Genomic DNA, 23952 nt, shown 5'->3' with positions numbered 1-23952 from the left:
TGACCTTTGTCACTTACGTGCTTGACTTTAAAGTAAACATTAAATTCGTATATATCAGCTTTAGAGAATAAAAATTATCTTTGACCAGATGACAATAGAGCCTGCTAAAGGTCTTGATGCGACATTTTAAAATCTACAATGCGTAATAAATGGATGTAGACAAATTGATTCCTTTAACTATACATTTTTGTATGATATTATGTTTTATTTAAATACATGACTTCAGCATTTGTGATTTAACAGTTGAAATAAAATGCTTGTCTGTGTCCTTTCTTTCTATACAGGACTTTGCATACCAATTCGAAAGTCGGCCTATATTGTCATGACATTGTGTGGAATACTATATCAATTCAAACTCTCGTTTGTGTGACAATACCGTCACTCCATAACATTAACACAGTATTAAAGAGTTAATGTTGTTATTTGCATCAAATTATATGTCTATTGAAACATCTGTCACGTGAAATAACAGAAATCTTCCCCCTGACAAAGAACCTCAGACAGCGTCGTTTGTGCGTTTGACTCTGGCAGACATCATTGTAGGAACATAAAAGAGTTGATTTTCAAAAATGGCACAGAATAAAATAAGGAATATGCAAAGCTTGCAAACAATTTTAAATGATTAACAAGAAAAGAAGAAGTAAGAAATAAAATACGTCACTAAAACACATGTTTGTATCAATCATTTTCGTAGTGTTATGGAAATCCTCATTCGATGTCCCTGTGATAACCATCTATAACTCTATTGTGACATGTGAACTACAAGTATGCCATACTCATTACAGTAATGAACATATAACTATCAGATAAGGTTAAACCGATGGAATAGTGTTTTTTTATGATTTACATTTTATTGATTTCCATTATGACATGACATTACACACATGAAAGACAATACACAATTTATCATTTCATAGTTGAATATGAGTTACCACTTAAAGTGCATACTACCTTACTAAAGATATGACAAAGATGATAAGACAATCTTGACTATGGAAGCTTAAAACATAGGTGGTTTCAAATAGCATATGATAATAATAGGTGTATTATTTTGAATTATGAGTGCATTGTAAGTTGTAATTTATCATATATAGCATTTACTACTTCTTAATTAAGATACCACAATTTCAAATATAAGACAATCGTGAAAATAGAAGCAAATAAGCAGCTTTGACCCCAAAAATGTACAGATAAATTTTGTTTCATTTTTAAATTTGAATGCAAGGTTGATATATATACACATATCATGATAAAATATTTATATGGAGGTTTATAATTACAAGCATTTGTGATGTCAAAAATGTACAGATAAGTATAGTTTATACTCTATAGCTAATATTCAAACAAAGATATCTTTGTCATTTCTTATTTGAAGGACAAACATCGCACAGCAACACGCTTTGATGTTTTCGTGGTATGTTAATCATGTTCCCAATAACGTGTATCATTATGCATTTATATACAGAAGAACATTTCGAAAATCTGCGTAAGCAATAAAGGCGTCTTGTAACAAGTTCACCTATATTCTAGGTATTACGTTACATAGTGACTCTCTGTATCACCACTTGTGATGATGTACAAAAGAAGAAAAGAACCAAACATAATTAGAACGTTGGAGCGTTCAAAAATTGTTGTAACCTTTTAAATGTGCATACTGTCACACATATCGTAAATAGAGCCCCTGAATAGACATATACTAATGTACAGAAGTTATAAAATACCGTTTACATTTAAAAGATTTGTTAATCATATGGAAGTTATGGTAATAGATGACATCGTGCATTTTTAGCTTTGTAAACGACACTTTAACATATTTATAATTCCAATCATAGAAGTAGAAATACTGTTTAGCAGTATAAAGGCAATGAAGTATCTTCTTTATTATACATTGTGACATTACGTCTGTAAATATTTGAACTAATTTTGGATTGCGTTGAAAATGTGGTTTATGCGTTTGCCAGTATTTCAGCAGGTCATTTTGAAACTATTTAACTAAAACAATTGCTTCAGTGACTATATCAGCAACGTGAAAGTGTCATTTATGTTTTGTGTTACAGACCCAAACCCGTGTTGGAGAAGCACGAGTCGGCCCTATTGATGTTGCTGGGATTTGGAGGATTCTCAATTATCCTGGCCATGTTACATAACGCCGTCCGTAAACACATCTTCCATGACGAACACAATCTGGACACGACGTTTGACGCCGGTGGAAACGTCAGTATGAGTTTGACGGCCGTTACAGTGGCGTCCCAGCTATTCTGGCCAGGCGATATCCTTCACAGTGCAACACTTACTACTAAGGTCAGTAACATAACCGTCAGCTATTTATAAATAGTTGGTTCAGCCGCAATAAATATATTTTCTATATAACCAAATGATTAAAGTTATATGTGCCGTAACTGGGCGAACATTTTTTGCATGTTAATTTTTCTTCATTGATCAATTGAAAACCATTAGGTTTAATGAATTAAGCTGTAAAAATCATTCACATGGCTTCAGATGCCTTATAAACCTTAGTTCCAATACGGAAATTATGTACTGTAAAATTGTTAAAATTCATGCCTTATGTATGTTTAGATGAAAACTTTCCTGCAGAAATCACTATACAATTACTAATAACAGTGTAAAAATGTGAAATGAAATTGTTTACCACAAATTGGCTTCATGGTGTGGCCGTTGGTACTCATTTCACAGATGTACATATTATTAAAACCAACGCCTTGAAAGTACAGTAATATTCAAGATGTCGGTACCTTAAGGTGACAAATAACATATTAAAAGCTTATTTTGATTCGTGAGTATGAAAAAAACGGCACATATAACTTTAACAAGGGGTAACAAAACAAACTGCGTCGTAAATTCTTCCTATCTATGTCGCGTCTATTTGGTTCAAAAACGGTCAGGTCTGTGTTGTGGTGTCCTTTGGCTTTTGATGTTTATTGGACGAAAGACTTACATAGAAACAAATATAAAAGCATCAACATCTATTTGATATCATGGTAACCTGGATGTATACACCGTTGAAAGCCAACCATCTGTCAATGACCTTAAGGCCAGGATTAGACGGGATACCGAAACTATGTCACTGACTCACAAATGCTAGGGTAAAATCACAATGAATGTCTTCATATATAATTATGGTATTCGAGATTCAAATTAGCCATTATACCAGTCAGCTTTTCGTTGTTGGGGGAAACGACTGGCTTGTCAGCAATTCTCTGGTTGTTGTCATTACAGGAATGATTGCTTAGCCTCTTTGACGAATCTTTACGAGTAACGATATTAGGCTAGGTTATGGTTGTTACTATATTAAGGACGATGTATTGTTACATATTACAATATACATGGTATTTCTCACGATAAAGTATTGCAGTACATTTGTTATGATATAATTCTTTTCTTTTATGTGATAATGTCATTGCAACTGCTACTATATAATTAGGAAAACAACGTGCAATGGCATGGATTTTTTTCATTTCATCAGTTTCTTTAAGTTTGGACATGTTTTTAGAGGTTGAAACAAGTGTAAGCAATTACCATAATATGCCATATACCACATATTATATTCAAATATGTGCATATGGTACCCATATCTCATCTATAACCGTTATAACTAGCGCTATAGTACTCCTGGTAATACTCTACGGACGGTAACCACCAATTGAGGGCTGTAACATCCCGTCAATATAAACCCCTAAACGATCGGCCAGTTTGATTTGAGAGTGGTAATTACTGGACATCATGACTGCCCGCGCTCCGTGTCCGACCGATATGATTGCACGTGTGAAGTATCAATCAGTAGAGACTGGGTGTGTGCTTCTATCTCATCACGATGACCAAGACAAGGCCCTTAACAGCTAAAGTCTTGTCAAGTCTGTCTTCTCACATCACTCTGGCAAAAACGTACCCTAGCGACAAAAGTCTAGTCATCCCGTGCCTTAGCAACAACAAGTGTTGCCACGACATTAGTCTGGTCAGGGTCGCCCCCTGGCAATACTTTGGTCAGAAATTCATCGAACGACAGGAGACTGACCACCCTTCTTTTTGCAACGTATTATGTTCTTGTTCGTTTCTCCGCGACGCACAGCTCGTCTGGTCAAGCATATGTTCCCGAACAATTGGAGTCTTGTCAAGACATCCGTCTTGAAGTTTCAAGTCTCTGTATAAAATACTTCAGAGGTTTTTCATAAGACATTTTGTTTTGGTTCTATCCATAGCAATTGGCTTGTCACGTCTTCTCTTTGTCCCGTCATCCACTTGGAACCGCAGTCGTATAAAGGAACTCGAGTGAATCTATCTTATTTAACCACATCCACTAATTACATAGTCTGGCAGGCATAATACAACTGCGTTAATTACCAACGTAAACAGTGACTTGACAGTGACCAATGTAATTCAAACTCTCCATGAAGGTCAGTACCCGATACTCTCTCCGTGTCTAGTAGGGCTCGATGAAAGGTAAATGACTACTTAGTCTTAGACTAGTCTGTCGTGATGCACAAGACCTTCTAATTCAAGGATCCAAAGTAGCAATTACTAGGATGGACTGACTGTATGAATGCCGACAACTGTCGAGCTGTCCTTCCTTACAGCCTAACTTTGACCTATATTGTTACGTAGTATATCAACTTTTTTTATTTTCGTAATTCTTGTCTTGATCAACGAGATGTTTGTACAAACTTCGTCAAACATGAGTGATAAGTAAACAAGCGCCGTGTTGAAAGAGATTTTTGTACATCATCCATAAACACTTTTGAGACACGGTATCTAATTGTATAGGACATCAAGAACACTCGTCCGTATCATCCGTTCACTTCGATCTCCCCATCAATTTTAGAATCAGTATTTGCCATTAACAACTAAAATGTATGTGAAATGAAATCGTTTTATTTTTCCATATTTTAAATACCGATTTCTAGATTTCAACATCCCTTCTAACCTGTTATCTTGGAAGTGTGATAGATATTGTCTAAAAAAAACTCCAGATGATTTTGTAAGATCGAACGACTACATTTGATTGAACAATAAATGTTATATTATGTGATATGAGATTGTAACTCAAAATGAATCTAACTTGTTGTGCCCTGACGTCGACAACACAGTCACTGCTCTCCTTACTCTTCGCGTACATAAGAAAAAATAGGTCAAATACTAGCATAATGTAGTCAACTTTTTTTAAATAACGCATATGCATGTGTGATAGTAATTGTACATTTAAGCGTTGATAACTATAATATGTCTTAATTAAGTAGAGAAGTAGAGTGTAGCTGGTTAAATAAAGCTTGATAAAATTCCGGGAATTATTGTTGATATTTCGACCACGGAATGTATAGCGAACATTTATACGTGTTTGATGGGAACTATGAAACCTTAAAACATCTAGGCCTACTTGATTAGACACAGACATGTATATATGTTTATATGAGGCTGACCTGAAGACTATACAGACAAGGTGTCTGAGAATGTATACAGTTTACATTACCTTTATATCCTACCTAACATCGTGTAGATTGACGTTATCGAGATGCTGAACAATAGCTCCACTAAATACAAGGAGAATTGTAATATGTGTTATAGAGGAGTAAACTTTTTTCCTTCCTCGACCTCACTCTTTAAATATATAAATATATGTCAAATCCATTTCCAACCACAATGAGAAAGTAGGGTGTAAAGAAGTAGGTCTAGAGAAAGATGTCCAAAATTGATCACAAAGACAATTACAAAATCATTCTTGTTTATTCGCTTTTTTCGTTGTAAATATGTTACAATCTGAAGGTTAAGAAGGAAGCAAAATAGACCACGAATAGGCTTCATAATAACTGACTGGGCAAGCGGAATTACATGACATTGTGTTTCGCAAAGGTATACTACTTAGACTGGCCACTAGACCCTAAGTTGTTGATAAGACTTTATTTTTTTTCAGCAAAAATAAAGTTATATACAGTAATTTATCGTTCGTATCAGGTCAGAAGGGAGATGGGTTATAGCAAGATGATGATCATTGCACCATGTATCATCCACAGTACCGATAATGTTTACATGAATCGGACTGTCAATGCCAGTATATTACCATAAATAAATACCTTACCATGAAAGTCGAAATTGTTAGCAAGGGAATAGATGTTAACATCAGTAATATCATAAATACAATGGTATATCTCAAAGATTCAATTATGACTCGACTGCATCAATTAGGTGCCAATCATATTCGAACTATTATGTATTCTATTCCTCAGCTATTTATATGAATATTACACCAGACTTCACTTACAACTGTTCTTAATGACCCTTGGAAAGTTCCAAGCCTTTAGGTAGAGTCATACAACTCCTCGCTTTTTGAGTTATTTTAAACAGAATTGATGTTATCTTTTGTGCATTCGCAAAACATTGTAAAAAGGGTTATACTTCGGTCATACAAAATTAGTGCTATCCTATTTTAGAGAATGTATATCAAAAATAACAAATTTAAGATACTAGTACTTCACAGAAATAGTACGGATTTTACGGATTTCCATAAAAATGAAAATGGAAATCTACAAGTCATTGCGCTGTGACAAGAAGCGTCACACTAAATTTAAACTATCTTAATCTAGAAATGAAATATATGAAAGTATCGGGGATGATTACATTTACATAAGACCCTTTTTACGACTCCTGGCGTAAGGCATAAAAAAATAATTAAATTAAAAAATGAGCAAAACGCCAGACATAACTTTAGTGATAAATAAAAGATAAGATATAATATGTTCCTTATATAATCCAGGAAATTAGCCATTATTTTATCTCATGTATTTTTTTATTTCTAAATTCACGTAAGCTTCCTGAATACTTACGATAACTGGGGTGAAATATGGTGATAAATTAGATAGGAACCACACATAAGAGGCTAAACTAAGACGCCCCTCTACAACTAGGTTAAAGGCTGGATCGGGACGCCCTTCTGAAGTCATGGTAAAGCTAGGTCACTGATGTTAGATACGAGCATGCTGCCATTACAAGAAGAGAGGTTCACCTGGTACATGTCATCAGTGCTAAGATCTTATACCTGCTTACTAATACTGATGTATAGCTTTTCTAACGATCCCGATTTCAAACTCAAAAGTGGTGTTCAAACCGCTGTAAGTACGTGCTGACACAATCCATGGGTTTAATCACTAGCTGCAAATGCAATCCGATTGCTGAATACGTCAGTTCAATTATTTCCGAGTGACGACAGCTCGGCGGTTTCCGATAGAAAACGTCAACGAATCCAACGTTAAATGGAACACTCTTGATTTATTTTTTTAAAAAAAGTGTCCTATAACTAAGCCTGTCTTGGCTGTGTTTTCTTTGACTAATATTATTTTATTAGCTAGAAACATGTAGTTAGTCTCAATGTACTGACCGTCGGTCGTTGGTTACTCACCGGATACTCTGGCTTTCTCGACCTTAAACAATCCGGTTACTCATAGAATTTAAATAAAAGTTTATTAAAGCAAAGTCGTTTATGTTTTGTTCTTATTTTAATTTTACCAATGGAATATTCTATCATTTAAAATGACAAAATGTACAACTTTTTTTATAACCTTGTATTAACGAAATATTCTGCCGTAGGTCAACAGAAGGAGCTGTGACCGGTATAAAGCCACTAGATGGCATTACGACACCAGATGGCGCCCTTTCTCTCTCCGATTAACATTTTGCCCCATACCGACAATCAGTCTTGCTAATGCTAAACGTGTTCTATCAGCCGCTTCTTCTCCGCCTACCAATAAACAATCAAATTTACACTTGGTGTCAGCTGCTGAATCATTTCACCGTTACCTACCCTCCATCTCCATCGCAATGCAATCAGCGCCCCTAGCGGCTTAATACCCTCATTACTTCTGTTTCCTCTCTTCCCTTTAGCTTGTTCGAATTTGATGATTTTGTAAGTTTATCATGCTGAAGAATGCCAAGACGTATGGGGCTAATTGATTCTATAACTAATATGCTTATCAAACGACAACAAGAGACGGCGTGCTTGTTGTAACGGATTGGGCCTCACAATTTGATTAGGAAATATTATCATTGAAAACCTCTGCCCTGAATAACTATTCACTTAAGAGGACAACTCGTGTCAATTAGAGTGGGTAAGATCAATAGTACTTACAGTTTATCTGGTATCGTGTCCCTGAGAGCAAGACTTCTCCAACACTCGGCCGTCTCTGTACAATTAAATCATACCTCGTCTACACTTGATATGTTCAATAGATGTCATAAATCATTTAAAGATTCCGTCATAGAGATGTAAACACCCTTCTGTTAGTTCTTATCTCTGTCTTTCAACACAAGTACACTTTAGCATACCTGATATAGTCTAAAGAAAACAGGCCGCTCTTCATCAATACCGAATTCCTAATAAAATGATACATCTTATATATACAATTATGTCAATCGTAAATGAATTTAAAGGATTATAGTAACAGATAGTGGGATCAACATTCGGAATAAAATAGAAATCATTATTATTTTCTCATCTTGTAGCTTACTGTAATTCGTACAATGGTTTATTTTCATTTGAAAATTTATATCCTTTTCTTTTTGGTTTATTTTTACGAGGATATCCTGATGGCATTTCACTATAACTATTCGTATACAATTTTAAGAGACATCTTCTCTTTAACACTTTTCTACAGAGTTACATACGTCTTTGTGTCATTGCGAACGAACTGTGTTGCTATGTCCCAAGGTATGTCTTATGTATACGGAGCTGAACGGAAGAGTAAGAGCTCTTTTTTAAACAAGAAACAAAGATCACAGTCTTAAATTGTTTTTTTTAAACTAGAGTAAATACGAAACCGTGTTAGGACAACTTATAGTAGAAAACAACTGAGTATGTCGACCAAAAGCTTAATCCAGACTTGAAAAAATTAAATGGAGAGAAACACGTGAAAATATCATTGCAATAGTAGAAGAACCAGGAGCTACATAAAGGCGTCCGTTCTTTGCTTTATCAACGATACTAGACAATCAAATGTCGGAACAATGATTCTACTGATTATTGGACATCGACCACTGATTTTATATTACATCATAACTAGAGACCGAACATATATTGCAGTTGTATAATTATTACTCTGCATATTCCTATTTACCAACAATAAACATATTGCTAGATACAATACAGTGACAAACTGCATTTATTATTATTCGTGTCCCCAGAATCACCTGGCATATGTCGAATACCGAGGGATGGTCGAGGAAAAATTTGACATATGCAGCTCTATGAAAACAGAGAACTTCGAAAGGTTCATTTCTCAACAAAATAATCGCTATCACAATGTGATAAAATAAAAATAATGATCGTTAGTATCGTAATTAAATCTGTTGAAACTTCATTGACTGTCAAGATATCATATTGTGGCAAAAAATGATAAAGCAGATGTCGTATAGAATCAAACAAACGCTAACCCTTGTGAATCGTCTGGTTCTGTTCCTTTTTACATTTTAATGAATCTCTTTTCAAACATAAATCACGATTGGCTTTGACCAGTTGCTTTTTTAGTTGTTGTTAGTTGTAACGATTGGTTTTGGGTCGTATTAAAATTATGAAATTATATTTCCGTTCCAAATTTCATTCTCCGTTGACCTTTTTGAACTAGACGTTTGTTTAGTGCCAAAGGGTTAACGATACTTGACCTATTTGAACGAGACGTTTTGGTTCGCGTGGAATGAATCTTCTCCATTTTATTTATAACATGATACTATAGCATACTATAACGATAACATTGAGAACTAAACACGATTATTAAATCGATAATTAATCTTTTGAATGTAACAAGTGCCTAACTGATCTTTTGGAATGTTATTAGTGTCTTGCGCGGTTACAACTAAACGTAATAGATTAGGTAGCCACTTTGATGCAAAAGATAAATTTTATCAAGTTGTTTAGGATAGTGGAGACAGTTTGAAGCCCCAAACAGCCGATAAAGATCCTCCTTCTGGGACTACACTGTATATTAAATCAGATAATTAACCCCGCAAAGCATACACAGGCCGCCGGATGTTGCAAGTTTATTTTTAAGGTATTTTAGTGAATATGCGTTTGAAATGTTTTGTTTTAGTAGTGTTCTATCTCCTCCTCCTATAGAGACATGGTGGCACGCCACCCATGAAGATGAGCTACAGTGCTTACTAACTGTTTTGGTAGATGATCGCCGACACGCTACACTCTTTTCCTACATTACTGACGATGTTCCACTTCGTTGTGATTGAGTAACCGTCAACTTATCTCTGCAATTTCATTTCGCGTATTTCATTTACGATCAGAATTCTCAAAAATAAATCGACTCAAAAAATGTCTAACTACAAGAACATTAGAGGTTTAAAACTGTATAGCGCGGATTAAATCGCCTTGAAATAGCCATCGGATATGAAAACGCGAAATTATTATCCGTGAAAATTACTTTACAGTATTCTACCATAAGGCGCGCTCGTGAAGAAGTTATAGAAAGTCTCCATATTTCACTATAACTGCCAATGACAGAAATGATTTTATTATTTATTTTTTTCGTACTACAAATAAATTTGAAAAAAATACTTTGACTATATATTATATCAGGACCTTGACAAAAAGGGCTATGCTAATGTAGAGGTCCATAAAAATTGCAGTTAATTCGAAGTTAAAAAGCATAAGGTTCAATTTAGTTTGTTGAAATTTGATGAAAGATAAAAAAGCGAACCAAAATGATAACTATAATCAAATTTTTACCAAAAATGTTTTGATTAAAAGTAGAGCGATTGTTTCTTTCTGTACGTTATCTAGGATCCAATAACGTTTAATGGTATCTATGTTGTAGACATCCAGTCACCATGGGAATACCCTGGTATCATTAACGATATGTGTCTCCTTTGTTTCTTGTAGAATGGAATCGCTGGACCTTTCTGGTATGCTGTTGGAATCATGATCAACATTTTCATCTTCCCCATCTTCTCAGTACAGTTCAAAACCCGTGCCCCGGGGGCAAAGACCTATTTACAGGTATTTTAATCTTATAAATGTTCTTAGTATGTATATGACATGATTACGTATACCGCTTATTGTAAGTATCACCATGATAGTAAAACGGTCATTCTTATTCTGTCTTTCAATATTAATTTATCTGAGTTATTTGCCCTTGCGGGCAAAAATAATTGTATTTAATAACAATCTTATTTTAGTGGTAATCTGAAATTAGTCGCTAGTTTTAGCGATTTAAGTGTGAACTAGAATCTGCTAGATAGTTTTCGCTAATTCACATTGATTTCATTCGTTTTCCTCACATTTATCATGCTTACCAATTAACATAGCATTATGACCTAATGAATGCTTTGTTTTGCATTTTGGTTTAACTTCATTGCCGTATAGCCGGCCAGCAGGTCAAAACAAGAAAAGTACATTTCTGCGGTTGCAATTTTTGTGGTTTGAATGAGTAAATGATTCAATCATTTTTTCACTCAGATAAGAGACTATAACTTACTATTGTGAGGAAGTTGATTTTCAATATCTCGTGAATCAAACTTTCGCGATCATAGTAAAATCTCGCGAAATCGATAAAATATAATGGCTTCGAAAATAACCGGCTATACGGCACTTTAATCCGATGGAATTCATTTAATTTTTTTTAATTGATATAAAAGTACTCTGCGTTATCTCAATTACTTAAAACCAGTGCGAAATTCATTCAAATATCGATATTTTGGGAGGATAATATAGCATTGTTTGTACCACATCTAGCCTCAGACCATCTCCATCACCGTAGGCAGATAATATATTGAATTGGTATCGTAGAAAGCACTGTTATGGCTTCACTTAATAGGCCCTATGTTAAACAAGTAATGAAATAGTCACTATCATCACTATCATGGTTCGTTTGTTATTGAATAAAGAAAATCATTTTTCAAGTGCACTTTGTTGAATTACACTTACAAAATAGGAATACTTTAAGGTTTCTTTTTTTTATTTTAACATAGTTTCTAGGACTGATAGTCAGCAAGTGACATAGTAACATGATAATACAGAAAATAGCCATTGTAATCGATAATTTTATCAATACCAATACGCGAACATTTTATATGGTATCAAATATTGCATCCGAAATCGCCGTCAAATAGGTCTTACACTCAAAATGTGAGCTGAAGTCAACAACTTATTTAAAACCTCTTAACATTGCTGTGTTAAAGTTTTTGTCAATTAGATATGTTATTTGAACCCCCCAAAAAATGATAGCTATTACACGACATTTGAATGTTAAGATGTTGGAGTATAACTGACATACAATCGTGTCTTACTTCCGGTCTGATAAATGCCGCCCTTTATCTTCTACATTATCGTTTTACAAACGAGCAAGATCATGAACGCGTTTGATTGATACAAAGTGCATTTTAAACAATTTCAAGCACTGGAATGAGGTCGATTGACTGTGTGTATTGTGCTTTTAAGCACACTTAAATTTACGCGTGAATTGCATGTCATACTGTCTGGTTGAATCAGTGTTTTCGTAAAATATTTTTTTCTGATTGATTAAAATGCTAAAGGTTTACGACGAATAACCCAGAAGTCATTCCACTAAGTTGAAAAATCCATCACTTACATCACTCACCTGACTCCGATAAATCTTACCTGTAAAACTCACCTGTTCCAGAATTATCTGTGTTCTTTGCTTCCGCTGTTTGCCATCCTGTAACTGCATTTCCTTTTTTATTTCCGGAATATATTGATTTTCGTGCACGAACAAGGTGCACGTTTTCCTTTCTGAAAGACAAAAAGCTGTTTCATCTCAAATAGTCATTTCAGAAGAAATATATACACAGATAACTGCCTCGAATATTTGACCTTGCGCAGGTACTGTATACGTACATGACGAAAGCTTCCTTAACAGTCTTTATGTTATCGTAAATATTAATATCATATTTGAAATTGATAGTAATTGATAGTGTGTGGTGTTGTCATGATCAATACCCTTAATTGGTATAGTGAACTATAGAAACGTAAAATTTGGAAAGTGACTTGGAAATGTCCATCGAGATATATTATCATTTTATATTTCAGAGAAATGGCAATATCAATAAAACCTAAAACATACATAAAATTGAAATGTCTCGCTTTCACTTTTGAAACCTTTGTTATTTTGATACTAGAACCATGTAGTTTTCGGAAAGATGATATAATAAAAAATTCAATTTATCGCTGTCTTCAATGCTTTCTCTAAGTACAGTAAAAAAAACCCAGACACCGTTTGAAAATTTTATGTATGTCCTCACTTTTATTGCAGGTTATTCATGCCCGATTTGGAAAATCTGCCCACATCGTATTTTGTTGCTTCGCCCTCCTGACAAACCTCGTCATCATGATTGGTCTTTTGTTGGCCGGAAGAGCTACCATCCAATCACTGACGAAGCATGCGTCAGATGAATTCTGCTTGCTCGTCATGGCAACCCTTTTTGGATCCTACTCTCTGATTGGTGGCATAGGAACGACGTTTTACGTGTCCTATTTCAATGCATGTCTGGTGTTTACTCTGTTGATAGTGTTTGTGATAAAGATTCTTCACAGTGAGAGTGAATTTGAGAATATCGGTGACGTCACTAAAATGTACAATGTTATTTCTTGTGTGAAAGGACCGAAGGAGAATGCCGAGTATAGTTTTATTACCTTCCGGTCTGGCGTTGCACTCCTATACGGGGTCATTGAAGTGTTTGTATCGTCTGCTGTGACGTACTGCGATCAAGCGTCTTGGCAGAGCAGAATTGCCGCCAAACCAGTGCAAGGCGTGTGGGGGTTCATTCTAGCTGGATTTATGTGGTTCTCTATCCCATCAACCATGGCAACCACGACAGGAATGGCATATATAGCACTCAGTGCTGAAAACAGCACGCATCTCCTCAGCGCCGGTCAGCTCGATCAAGGTAAACAAATAAAAGAAACCGAAAGAAGATTGCACCGTTAACATTAGCAACAAGATACAATGATATCCAGTCACAAAAACTGAAAACAAAGTCCTTTAACTGCTAAACTAAACTACAAATTATAATGTAATTGAAATACATTTGTTCTTTCTAGACTACGTAACATACTAAATTAGTGCAAATCTAATAGCGACCAACAGGAGGTCATGTTTTGATGAATTTGATAGAATTGTAATGTAACAAATGTTAAGATGATGAAAGTTCATGACGCTAGCTCCATATCAATTGTAAGCGAGATAAAAACATACAACAGTCGGTAACATGGCAACTGAAAATAATGAGAAACGGTTCCTGATTGACAAAACAAAAATTACATTGCAGGAAAAACAACAACAATAAGTGTATTGAACATCATCAGATCCATCAATGAACGATTCTACAACACCTGGTGGGTTATTTACACAATGTTCTTACTACAGGTTTGGTAACGCCACTCATTGCTGAGAAGATCCTTGGAGAAGCCGGAGGTATTTTGATCCTGACGATGGGCGCAATGGCCCTGATGTCTACCGGTTCCGGAGAGGTGATGGCCATTTCCTCCATTGTCGTCTACGACATTTACCAGACCTACGTCAGGCCATTCCGGTATGAACATCCTCAAAAAACATTTTTGATTTAGAAGTCGAAAATTAGCTTTTATTGAACAGTCGCCTTTAAGATTCATAACGGTATACCGTTACACACGTCTCAAACATGACAATATTATTTTTTTCAGATGTTTTATCATATTATTTTCAGTTTAAAATTATGGAGTATTAATACTATACTAGTGAACGTTCTTTCTTGAAACTTAACTTTTCAAAAGTGCATTCCCTCCGTCTTTCAGAAAAGGACTAAAGAGGACGCATTGCGTGTTGTGTGGTCGAACCAAGAAGCAGACTATAACCGCTACATATGCCAATGATGCAGAGCGGGACTCGCTTTGTCAATGTCGCAGCGTCAGTAGATGTCACCACTGTGTCGAAGACATGCGTAGAGTAAACCGGAAGTCGTCCTCGGGTATACAGCCTCCCTACCAGTGTCCAATCCACGGTCGGTACCGAGAGTACCAGGACTACTTGATAGAGTTTAAGAACTGGTGTATTATATGGGTGACTATTTCCATCATACCACTAGGACTAATTATATTTGAATCTGGTATTGACCTCAACTGGATATTCTACTCAGGAGCCATTATCACCATCCCGTGTTTTCCACCAGTCATTTTGTCTATCATTTGGGTGAAAGCCACCTCCAAAGGACTGATATCAGGTGAGCACTCGTCTCCAAGTAAAGTGTTAAGCCATAAACCACATGCGTTTGGCTCTATAGACATTTTTCACTCTATATATATGTAAAACTGTGCCAAGGTCCTTAATTCGGCCGGCCATATAACACTACCCAATTTCAGAAAATAAGTATGATTATTAATAAACCAAGATATGACAATGGGAATACTCTCAATCTACAGCCAGATAATTTATCTTTAATTTGGTATATTTAAGGAATGATTTTTATTTTATTTTTCAGTTTACTGGTGTGTAAACTGCTATTTTGGACAGAAATTTTAAATGACGCGCATTAGCTAGATTTCAACATGACGCGCTAATGCGCGTCATTTAAAATTTCTGTTTAAAAATGCAGTTTATACACCAGTAAACAACCAAAAATAAACATCAGTCCTTATATTTACATTTCGACTGATCATTTCGTTTAAATTCAGTGTTCTGGTAAATATAACTTTTTTCAATATAATACTATTCATGTAACAGCCGGTCAATTCATGGAATCCCGGAACAGCTGACTTCAATTTGGCGGGAAATGTTATCAATTTAGAGAGTACACAAAATATAGTTCCACAATAACTTTATATTTTTTCATTCTATTTAAACAATATATCTTAAATATTGTATTTCCTCATATATGATTTAAGTTTTCCGTTACATTCATACATTCATTATATTGTCAATACAAATTCAATAGGCCTAACCGGATGCGCATTCACTACTTGTGGAAGTCAGCGTTTCGGTGTGTGTATTTTTTGCGCGGCAACCTCTGCGTTTACACAAGTGTAAACGGTTTCCCGGTCGGTAAGGTTATATAGCAAAGAGAAATGTAAATATAAATATGAAAGGTAGCCATGATGATGATAGATAATATGTGACTTTAAATGTTTTCTGCATTTAATGACTATGACATTTTTTTTACAGTAAGACATGCCATAACGAATCCCATTAGACCGGAAGAAATAATTCGTTATCAATGAAATTCGCTATAAAGTTTCTGAAACTATAAGTAAATTAAAGTCATAGACCGAATGCAGCGCGAATCAACGTAGTTACCAAACTAACTCGCAAAGTTCAATGTATTTAAATCGCATAAGATATGTATAAAATATGTCCTTATCGCTAACTAACATGTTAGTGTTTTATACCATGTGTCAATATGAATATATTTATTTACCTTCTACGACATTTTAGTGATTGTGTTTGATTCAATATTTCGTCCTCATTTTTTTAATTACAAAAGAATAAATGTCTGGCCCCAAAAATACGTCTTGTGTCCCTACACCTTTTAATTATCATGTTTCCCATTTTCTCTACAGATTAATTGGTCATTACATGCGGGGGGAGGGGGTTAGATGTTAGATAACAGATGTTTTAAAGATTCCCTAGTTGGTGTCGATACCTTGTTACAGAATTACGTTCAACATGATGATCTCTTACAAATTTGCATGTTTCTTTTTGTGGTCAATGTGATATGAAGCGGTGACCGTTTTGTTAATTAATGGATCACATTGACTCTCATTTGAATATTGTTGGTTTAATTTGACCCAACTTTTCAGGGTGTTCTTAAAACGCTCGAAACGTCTTCGTACAAAACGTAAAATATATTGTCCTCGTTCAATAAGTTTATGAGTTTCATCATGGCTCGATTATCCGTTCAGTACAAATAATCTGTATCTGCACCTGCTTAGCTGAAATTTCTTTCAGTTTCAATTCCCGAAGTTTGATGATATTGTAATATGTTTGATTAGACGATAGTGCTTCTAAATGAAAAGTTATGCAAATGATCTTAGAGAAGGCGCGTTGACTTTACCGTAATCAATCTTAAAGACATCAAAAGAGGCGAGTAAAGTAGCACGAAAACGAAAAAGGATAACAAATATTTACCGCAAAAAATACTATCTGTACAACATGATAAGACTTCGTATGGTAAAATCAGCTAATTCAATTACTCAAATATATACCGGTAAGGCTTTAAAAGTCTCTGGAAAGTACAATTCAAAATTGGACAATTACGTTTTTTCTTACGTTTTTAGTTATATTTCCATAACATGTACTATAATTTTTATTATTTGAACTACACGATGCATATGCAAGTTTATGTTTCGTGAGACCATATTTTTTTTCTCTGCATCGGTAGGAAAAACTTGGCCGGTTTACTGTTGCTAGAGTTCAGTAGGTGACAGGTAAAATTCTACAATAAACACATTACACATCTATCAGGGAACCTGCCGTACAGTACCACTGATGATATTTATGTTGGCAGTCAATCATCCACATGTGTTAGCCTTTTTGAAAAGAGAATGTAAACAGACTTGTCTTTTGGATCCCCGCCAGTCATTCCACCTGTCCAAGCGGCATCAACTTCATACAATATAGCTTACTTAACGTTTTAGCCCCATTGATAATGGCGTCCCCTCTTCTAGTCGGTTGTTGGCCTGATAATAGAAAGTACAGATCACAAAGGTCATGACCTGAGCCAACCCTTAAGAATTGAAGGCGATTTTTTCTTTCCTCGGCCGTCCGTAATATGTATCAATTAATTGGTGTCTTCGCGGCAGTGAGTAATGCATTTTGTAAGCCAATCAATGAACGATAAATCACTCTACTCTGGCCAATAAACGTCTTATCTGCCTCGACAGGTTCGCTCTGACGTCACAACTGTTCGGGATGTAAGTGCTCGCTCCTTTTAAAAAATAAGAACACAATTATTTATAGTTTGGAATTAAAGAGGGAAAAGGAAAATAACGTATTAAGGTTTAGACTGCAAATAGTGCAGGGGCATGTTGAGACGAGAGAAAAAGAACCTTCCCCAATATGAAAAGTCACACAAAAGACGTCTGTAGTAAGAGGATTTACGTTAACACATAATGAATGCTAACATTTATCTCTATTACTACAGGGCGAATTTCTCACCGTAAATTGTATGTTATGTGTTTAGAGGTGTTTTAATTTGAAATAGAAAAGCTCACTCACTAGACACAGATGTGCCCCTATTAAAATTTAGTGTTCCACCAGTCGGTAGCTTTCCTCTATAAGTGCATCTTTATCTATATCACAATTCAAAGTTGGTATAGTTTATACTTACGCTCCTCGCATGAGGTAGGATAGTAAGGTTACAAGAATCTTCCATTATTATCACAAACTACAACCATTCCATCAGAAATATGATGATATTTTTCATTTCAAAAACGATGACGAGTGTGTATTACAGTTTTACAAGCAAGTGTTTTACCGCTAGGTACTTCACTCCATGCAAAGAATCAAAAAAAAAGAAAAAAATAATTATACGACACAAATATATAACTAGATATATACCGTTAATGTACTTTTTAGTTTTTTTCCTTTGAAGCGCTAATTCATGTACAGTGTTAATAAATCATAATTAACACTTTTTTTTGTATTTGCGCTCAAATATGATGGGGCTAAAATTAGGACGTTTACATTATATATCAGTGTAAAAGAAATGCAGATGAAATGGAATTCACTATTTAATACCTGGACAATAATAATAACTTCTTAGTAACTGGTAGCATTATATGTTTAGATATCGTTTATACTATTTAGACGATTATTTTCGAGATATTTCGTGGAAATTAACCATTGGCGCGAAAATTCGATTCGTGAAACTATTAAGAAATGTGTAAAATCTAGTCCCTTATAGCGAATTCGTCAAAATTTGGTTGTTTTATAAGCTCTAAGTGAAATTCTTATACCGGCGAAAATAACTTCATTTTTTCAGTAGCATCACTCCTTGCAGAAAAAGAACCATAATAAAGAACAGACATCTAGATTTATTCCTTTTTAGTACAAAAAATATATCATACAAGCAAAAGGATAATAATATAATCAATCCATTCTTTTTTTTTTCTTCTGAATGCTCTGATATTAAATGGGAGAAGGGCTTTTCCAAAAGAAAAGAAAGCAAATGCATTTTTCTGTAGATACGCATAAATAAAACTAATTTTTGATGTGATCTGTCAAAATTTGTACATTTTTTAAAATCAACCGAGAAGTGTAAAGTGGGGAAATTCAGAACTTTTAAATACTATAATTAAATAATCCTGTTAATAATATAATATACAATTATATTTCGCATCACTTGAAAACGACTTTTCGTTTTTCGTTCCAGGAGGACTGGCTGGCCTCGTTCTCGGAGTAACGGCTACACTAGCGGCAGCGACCATGTATGAGGGGGGACTCAATAATTTCCTTCTCAACACCGTACAGGACTATACCATTCTCGCGGGCACCTGCTGCAGTTTTGGCGCCAGTTTGATTTTCTGCATAATCGTCTCCATACTCACTCATAAGATCAAAACGAGTTCGGACGCCGATGTGGAGTGGCAGAAGTTGTATGACATAGACAACCCTCTTAATCCATGGGAACTCAACTACCGTGAGGAACTGAAGGGCCTCCACTATGACACCAAGCCAACGTTCGAACAAATGTCGTCTACGTTCCGTAAGGCCAAGATGACGGCGTATATTGGAGGGACGTGCAGCATTGCCATTTTCGCCTTCGTCATCCCTGGTATCATGGCGAGCTTCCCGATGATGGATGAGACCCAGTTCGTGGTATGGGTGGGTTTTACCCAGGCATGGGCTGTCATCATGGCTCTCGTCGTCATCATCGCACCTCCTGCAGAGGAGATCACCCGCATTGTGAAGCAGTATAGGGTGAATCAGGAGCGGAAAAAGGATTACACTAACGGGTGTCTGGAAGAGCAGCCAATGAGTGAGATTACTGATAAAACTCTGTTAGATGGAACAACGCCCGTAGCTAAGTTATAAGAATGTTCGCTGACGTATACTTATATGTATGTACTAAATGATTTAAACGTACTAAAAGAGCAAAAGTTTGCTAAAATTGGCATTGAAGAAAAAAATTAAAACATCGAATATTGGATCTGTCCTAACAAATCCTTGAAGATCATCTCTATGTCCACTTATAGGAACTTAGACCATTTTATCTCTGTCCATTTTTTCAAAATTCTTTGGGGTCGCTCAAAATTAAGTTTGTGAATATGTATGGTTTCAGGTTATTATCGTATATTGGAACAACATGGCAAAATAAAAGGGTGATATGATTCAGGATAAAAACGAAAACGAGATGTCTTCCACATCCAAAATGAAATGAGCAATGAATCAATGTCTTATAAACTAAAACTCGAAGTGAGTACAATATAATTACTAATGACCGAAAATGTCTGCTGATTTTTTCATCCAAGATTATGAACTTTCAAAATGTTTGAAACCAGTTTATCAACGACAGCATCATTCTTGATGCCAGTATGGTCAGTCTAAGCGTCATCGGTGATAAATATGACACCAGATCATAAATGTGTATTATAGTCCTGTTCGACAGTCCGACAGTCCAGCTGTCCAAAATCTAATTGTGAATAAAGATAGCGTCTCCAAGCGTGTCACTAATAAAGCACTGCTATCAGTTTGGAGGTATCGAGCTCATGAAACTATCTTTATGGATTCTGATACGTGATGGCAGTCCTTTGTGAACATGTGCTGGCCGAAACAGAAACTTTTTGTCTAATAATCGCCAAAATATGCTAAAGCCAAAATACTACAATTCGAGCGATGAACTTCAACGTGTTGTTCTGCAGTTCTCCTTCCATCACATCGTGCTGAAACATTTAAATCATCAAAATCAGATAGAATAACAGCCTCTTAAACGTCGAACTGCAAGCTTTCAAGCTTTGAAGTATCATTCACATTGATTTTTAGTTCTTTTTGTGGTAGACATTTCAAGTGTTACAATTGATATGAATTGATTGCAATTAGAACACATTTTGGTCAAATATTCATTCTTTCCAAATAATATGTATCTGTATATTAAAAATCAGTCTAACGTTGAAATGATATTAATTGATCATTGAATGGTTACAATGGAAAAGGCAACCTACCTCAAAGCCAGTCATCTAGACACCACACTATATACATTTACTTCAAATAGGACTAGATTGATGCAAATTGCTTACCAAACGTGAATTGTGTCATTGGAAATATCTAGGATATATCACAAATTACATCCAGCACTGTTGTATATAGACATTAATATTGTATGTAAACAGCAATATGTTCTGTATATATGTGCATTGTTTCATAATATTGTCATTACTAGAATGTTAAAGCTATGCTGTTTAATTCATATATAATTGATCACTTTGGTCTGGAAGAATGCATACAAACTACAGTACAAAATGTGGTACTAAGAACTTTTAAGATGTTACTGCAGACGTTGAAATTTGCGCGAGAGGGAAAGTCACACTTGTTACGCAAAGAACCTTTCAAAGCGAGAAAATTTTCCGACTCGTATTTTTTCGTGAACAACGTAATATAAAAGCTATGCCACTAAAAAGTAAAAGTAAATTTATCTCAAGAAAAATCCGACGCGAAAAATTTAATTGTAAATCACGAATTTAAACACTTCCGATGATACCAACGTTTACAGTAAAACATTCTTAAGCAAATTGTATTGGGAATTCACCATTCTGTTCCTACCTTGATTCGTTTTTACGATCAATACCTAAACTTTTAATGTAGAGTTAAGTCAAATATAAAGGTTTTGTAATTTGATGATCAATGATGTGAAGCGGTTTCTTCGATAGGTTATATTAAATCAGTTTCTGTCTGAGTCCCGTCCGGACTAGTCAAGCGACGCCCATCTACCAATTATCTGCGTACGCTTGAAAGTGTTCAGTGTTCGATGGGCCTGTGTAATCATTTACGTAACTAGAGACAATTAACTATACACTTTATTAATGATATTATATTTGTATAAAAGCTTCGTTTTTGTCAGAAAGAAAATAATTCTGTTTTTATTTTCATAACTGTTTTATAACTCGTTGGTTATAACATTATCCACACATCACGGCATATCATTACCATAGTGATGTGTCTCATGCTGTACCGTTACTTTAGTAACGACATTAGTAACACTTACACCGAATCGTCACCATAGTAACGATTCTAGTCATATTTCATTGCGTCGAATCGTCACCATAGAAACGACGCTTGTAACACTCCATAGCGCCAAATCGTAACCATAGTAACAACGCTAATAACACTTCATTATGCCGAATCGTCACCATAGAAACGTCACTTTGTATACATCATCGGTCATCAAATAACATATCTGATGTGGAAATGACAGTGTATACGTAGTAACTATTCTTATCATGTTTCATGTTGAAAGTAAGTGGACATAAATCAAAATTTGTACAAAGGGTAAATATTCCAAGTACTGTTAAGACTTTTTAAGTGTAAGATATGGAAATTGTTTAATGTTTTATGCATATACATGGATATTAGTCTTTCTGATATTTCAGCAAAAATGTTGGTATACATGTAATATGATTTTGATGTTACACAGTTTTAAGAAACTGGTAAACATTTCAACAGGTGCGTTGTTCTTAGGATTTTTATGATACCAGCACTACTTTTATCAAATTATTACAGTAAGTTAAATAAATCGTAAATAACTCTCATCACATTTTGTCAAAATGGGCAAGATAGTTTAACTTATCTCAAAATTCAACACGTGTATTTGTAGATGGCGTAATCATCGCATTCGTATAGACACATATAATGGTAACTGTAATCGAAATCGGTGGATATGAGAAGTTATCAACACGAACTGTGTGAAGTTGTATCGCCAAGCTATGGAGTTGTATAGATGGCTCAGTAGTAGCCGATTATTGGAGGATATGTATGTGATCTCTGTTGTTTCGTGTCAGTGGCCTACATATGTCCGTCTGGTATAAACATTTACCGACATGGGCATTCATGAGTGGCTGGTGGTTGCTGTACCTCTGTATTATCATGTATTCTAAACATGTAATTCATATCTGATGTATAGATACTATAGTGTGACTTAGTGCTTTGGTATGAAATGTATTTTGAAATTGTTTGGTGGTGTTTGTATATTTAAATAGATTTATTAAATAAAACTATCATATTGTTGCATTTTATTTCACAACGTTAATTAATTAGGTTTGACATATCGCTGGAGCTAAGCAAATCCTTAATCATAACGATAACAGATTATGTTTTATTTACAACAACGTTGTCGGATAAATATGATTAACAGTGGTATTGGTAAATATTTATGGTGTTGTAATTGGATGGAATAATGGCAACATGAAAAACCACTAAATGAGATTACAGATGTCAAGAATTACAGTACGGTAAATTACATTGTAAAACTTTCATCCATAACCCCTGGATATCGAGGATGCAGCATTGTGAACTATTGTTGTTGCTTTATCGTGTCGTTTTGGTATAGATTTCTACTGAATATCTAAGACAGAATTTATTCAAATGTTAGCAAGTTGGGAAAAAACTGTATTATAAGACTCTTTCATATGTGGATATGAAGGATATGGATATTCTACCCGAGGGTCACAAAATATTGTAAAACCCGAGGCTTGCCGAGGGTATTGCAACATTTTGTGATCCCGAGAGTAGAATATCCCTATCCTTCATATCCACTTATGATGGAGTATTTTTCTTTCATATCTCGACGTTTTATTGCAATTTTACAACTTTAATATCCCGCCATTTTGAAATAAATTCGAAGAAATCCACGGCTGACAGTCAATTTTTCATACATGAAAATTACGTGATATTTTCAACAATAAATCCGTTGTTTGCATCTTTTAAAGTAAACCCAATAAAGTTTGTGAAAAAAAAATTGTAACAA

The 23952-nt window shown here is 35.0% G+C and overlaps 1 protein-coding gene across 1 annotated transcript in view; it reads left to right on the top strand.

Annotated features, from left to right (window-relative positions):
* The window catches only part of LOC138327889 (uncharacterized), a 30585-nt gene extending 7372 nt beyond the window's left edge, over window positions 1-23213 (top strand). The window contains exons 2-7 of the mRNA XM_069274338.1: window positions 2058-2301; window positions 10886-11002; window positions 13275-13908; window positions 14388-14553; window positions 14795-15219; window positions 19366-23213. Of these exons, the coding sequence (XP_069130439.1) occupies window positions 2058-2301; window positions 10886-11002; window positions 13275-13908; window positions 14388-14553; window positions 14795-15219; window positions 19366-20027 (2248 nt within the window). The 3' untranslated portion in view covers window positions 20028-23213. The remainder of the gene's footprint in view (window positions 1-2057; window positions 2302-10885; window positions 11003-13274; window positions 13909-14387; window positions 14554-14794; window positions 15220-19365) is intronic.
* Window positions 23214-23952: the final 739 nt, after the last annotated feature.

The sequence above is a fragment of the Argopecten irradians genome, chromosome 7, assembly GCF_041381155.1.
Source record: "Argopecten irradians isolate NY chromosome 7, Ai_NY, whole genome shotgun sequence".
Taxonomy (NCBI): domain Eukaryota; kingdom Metazoa; phylum Mollusca; class Bivalvia; order Pectinida; family Pectinidae; genus Argopecten; species Argopecten irradians.
The sequence above is the reverse complement of the archived record's forward strand: the minus strand, read 5'-3'. Positions and strand labels throughout refer to the sequence as shown.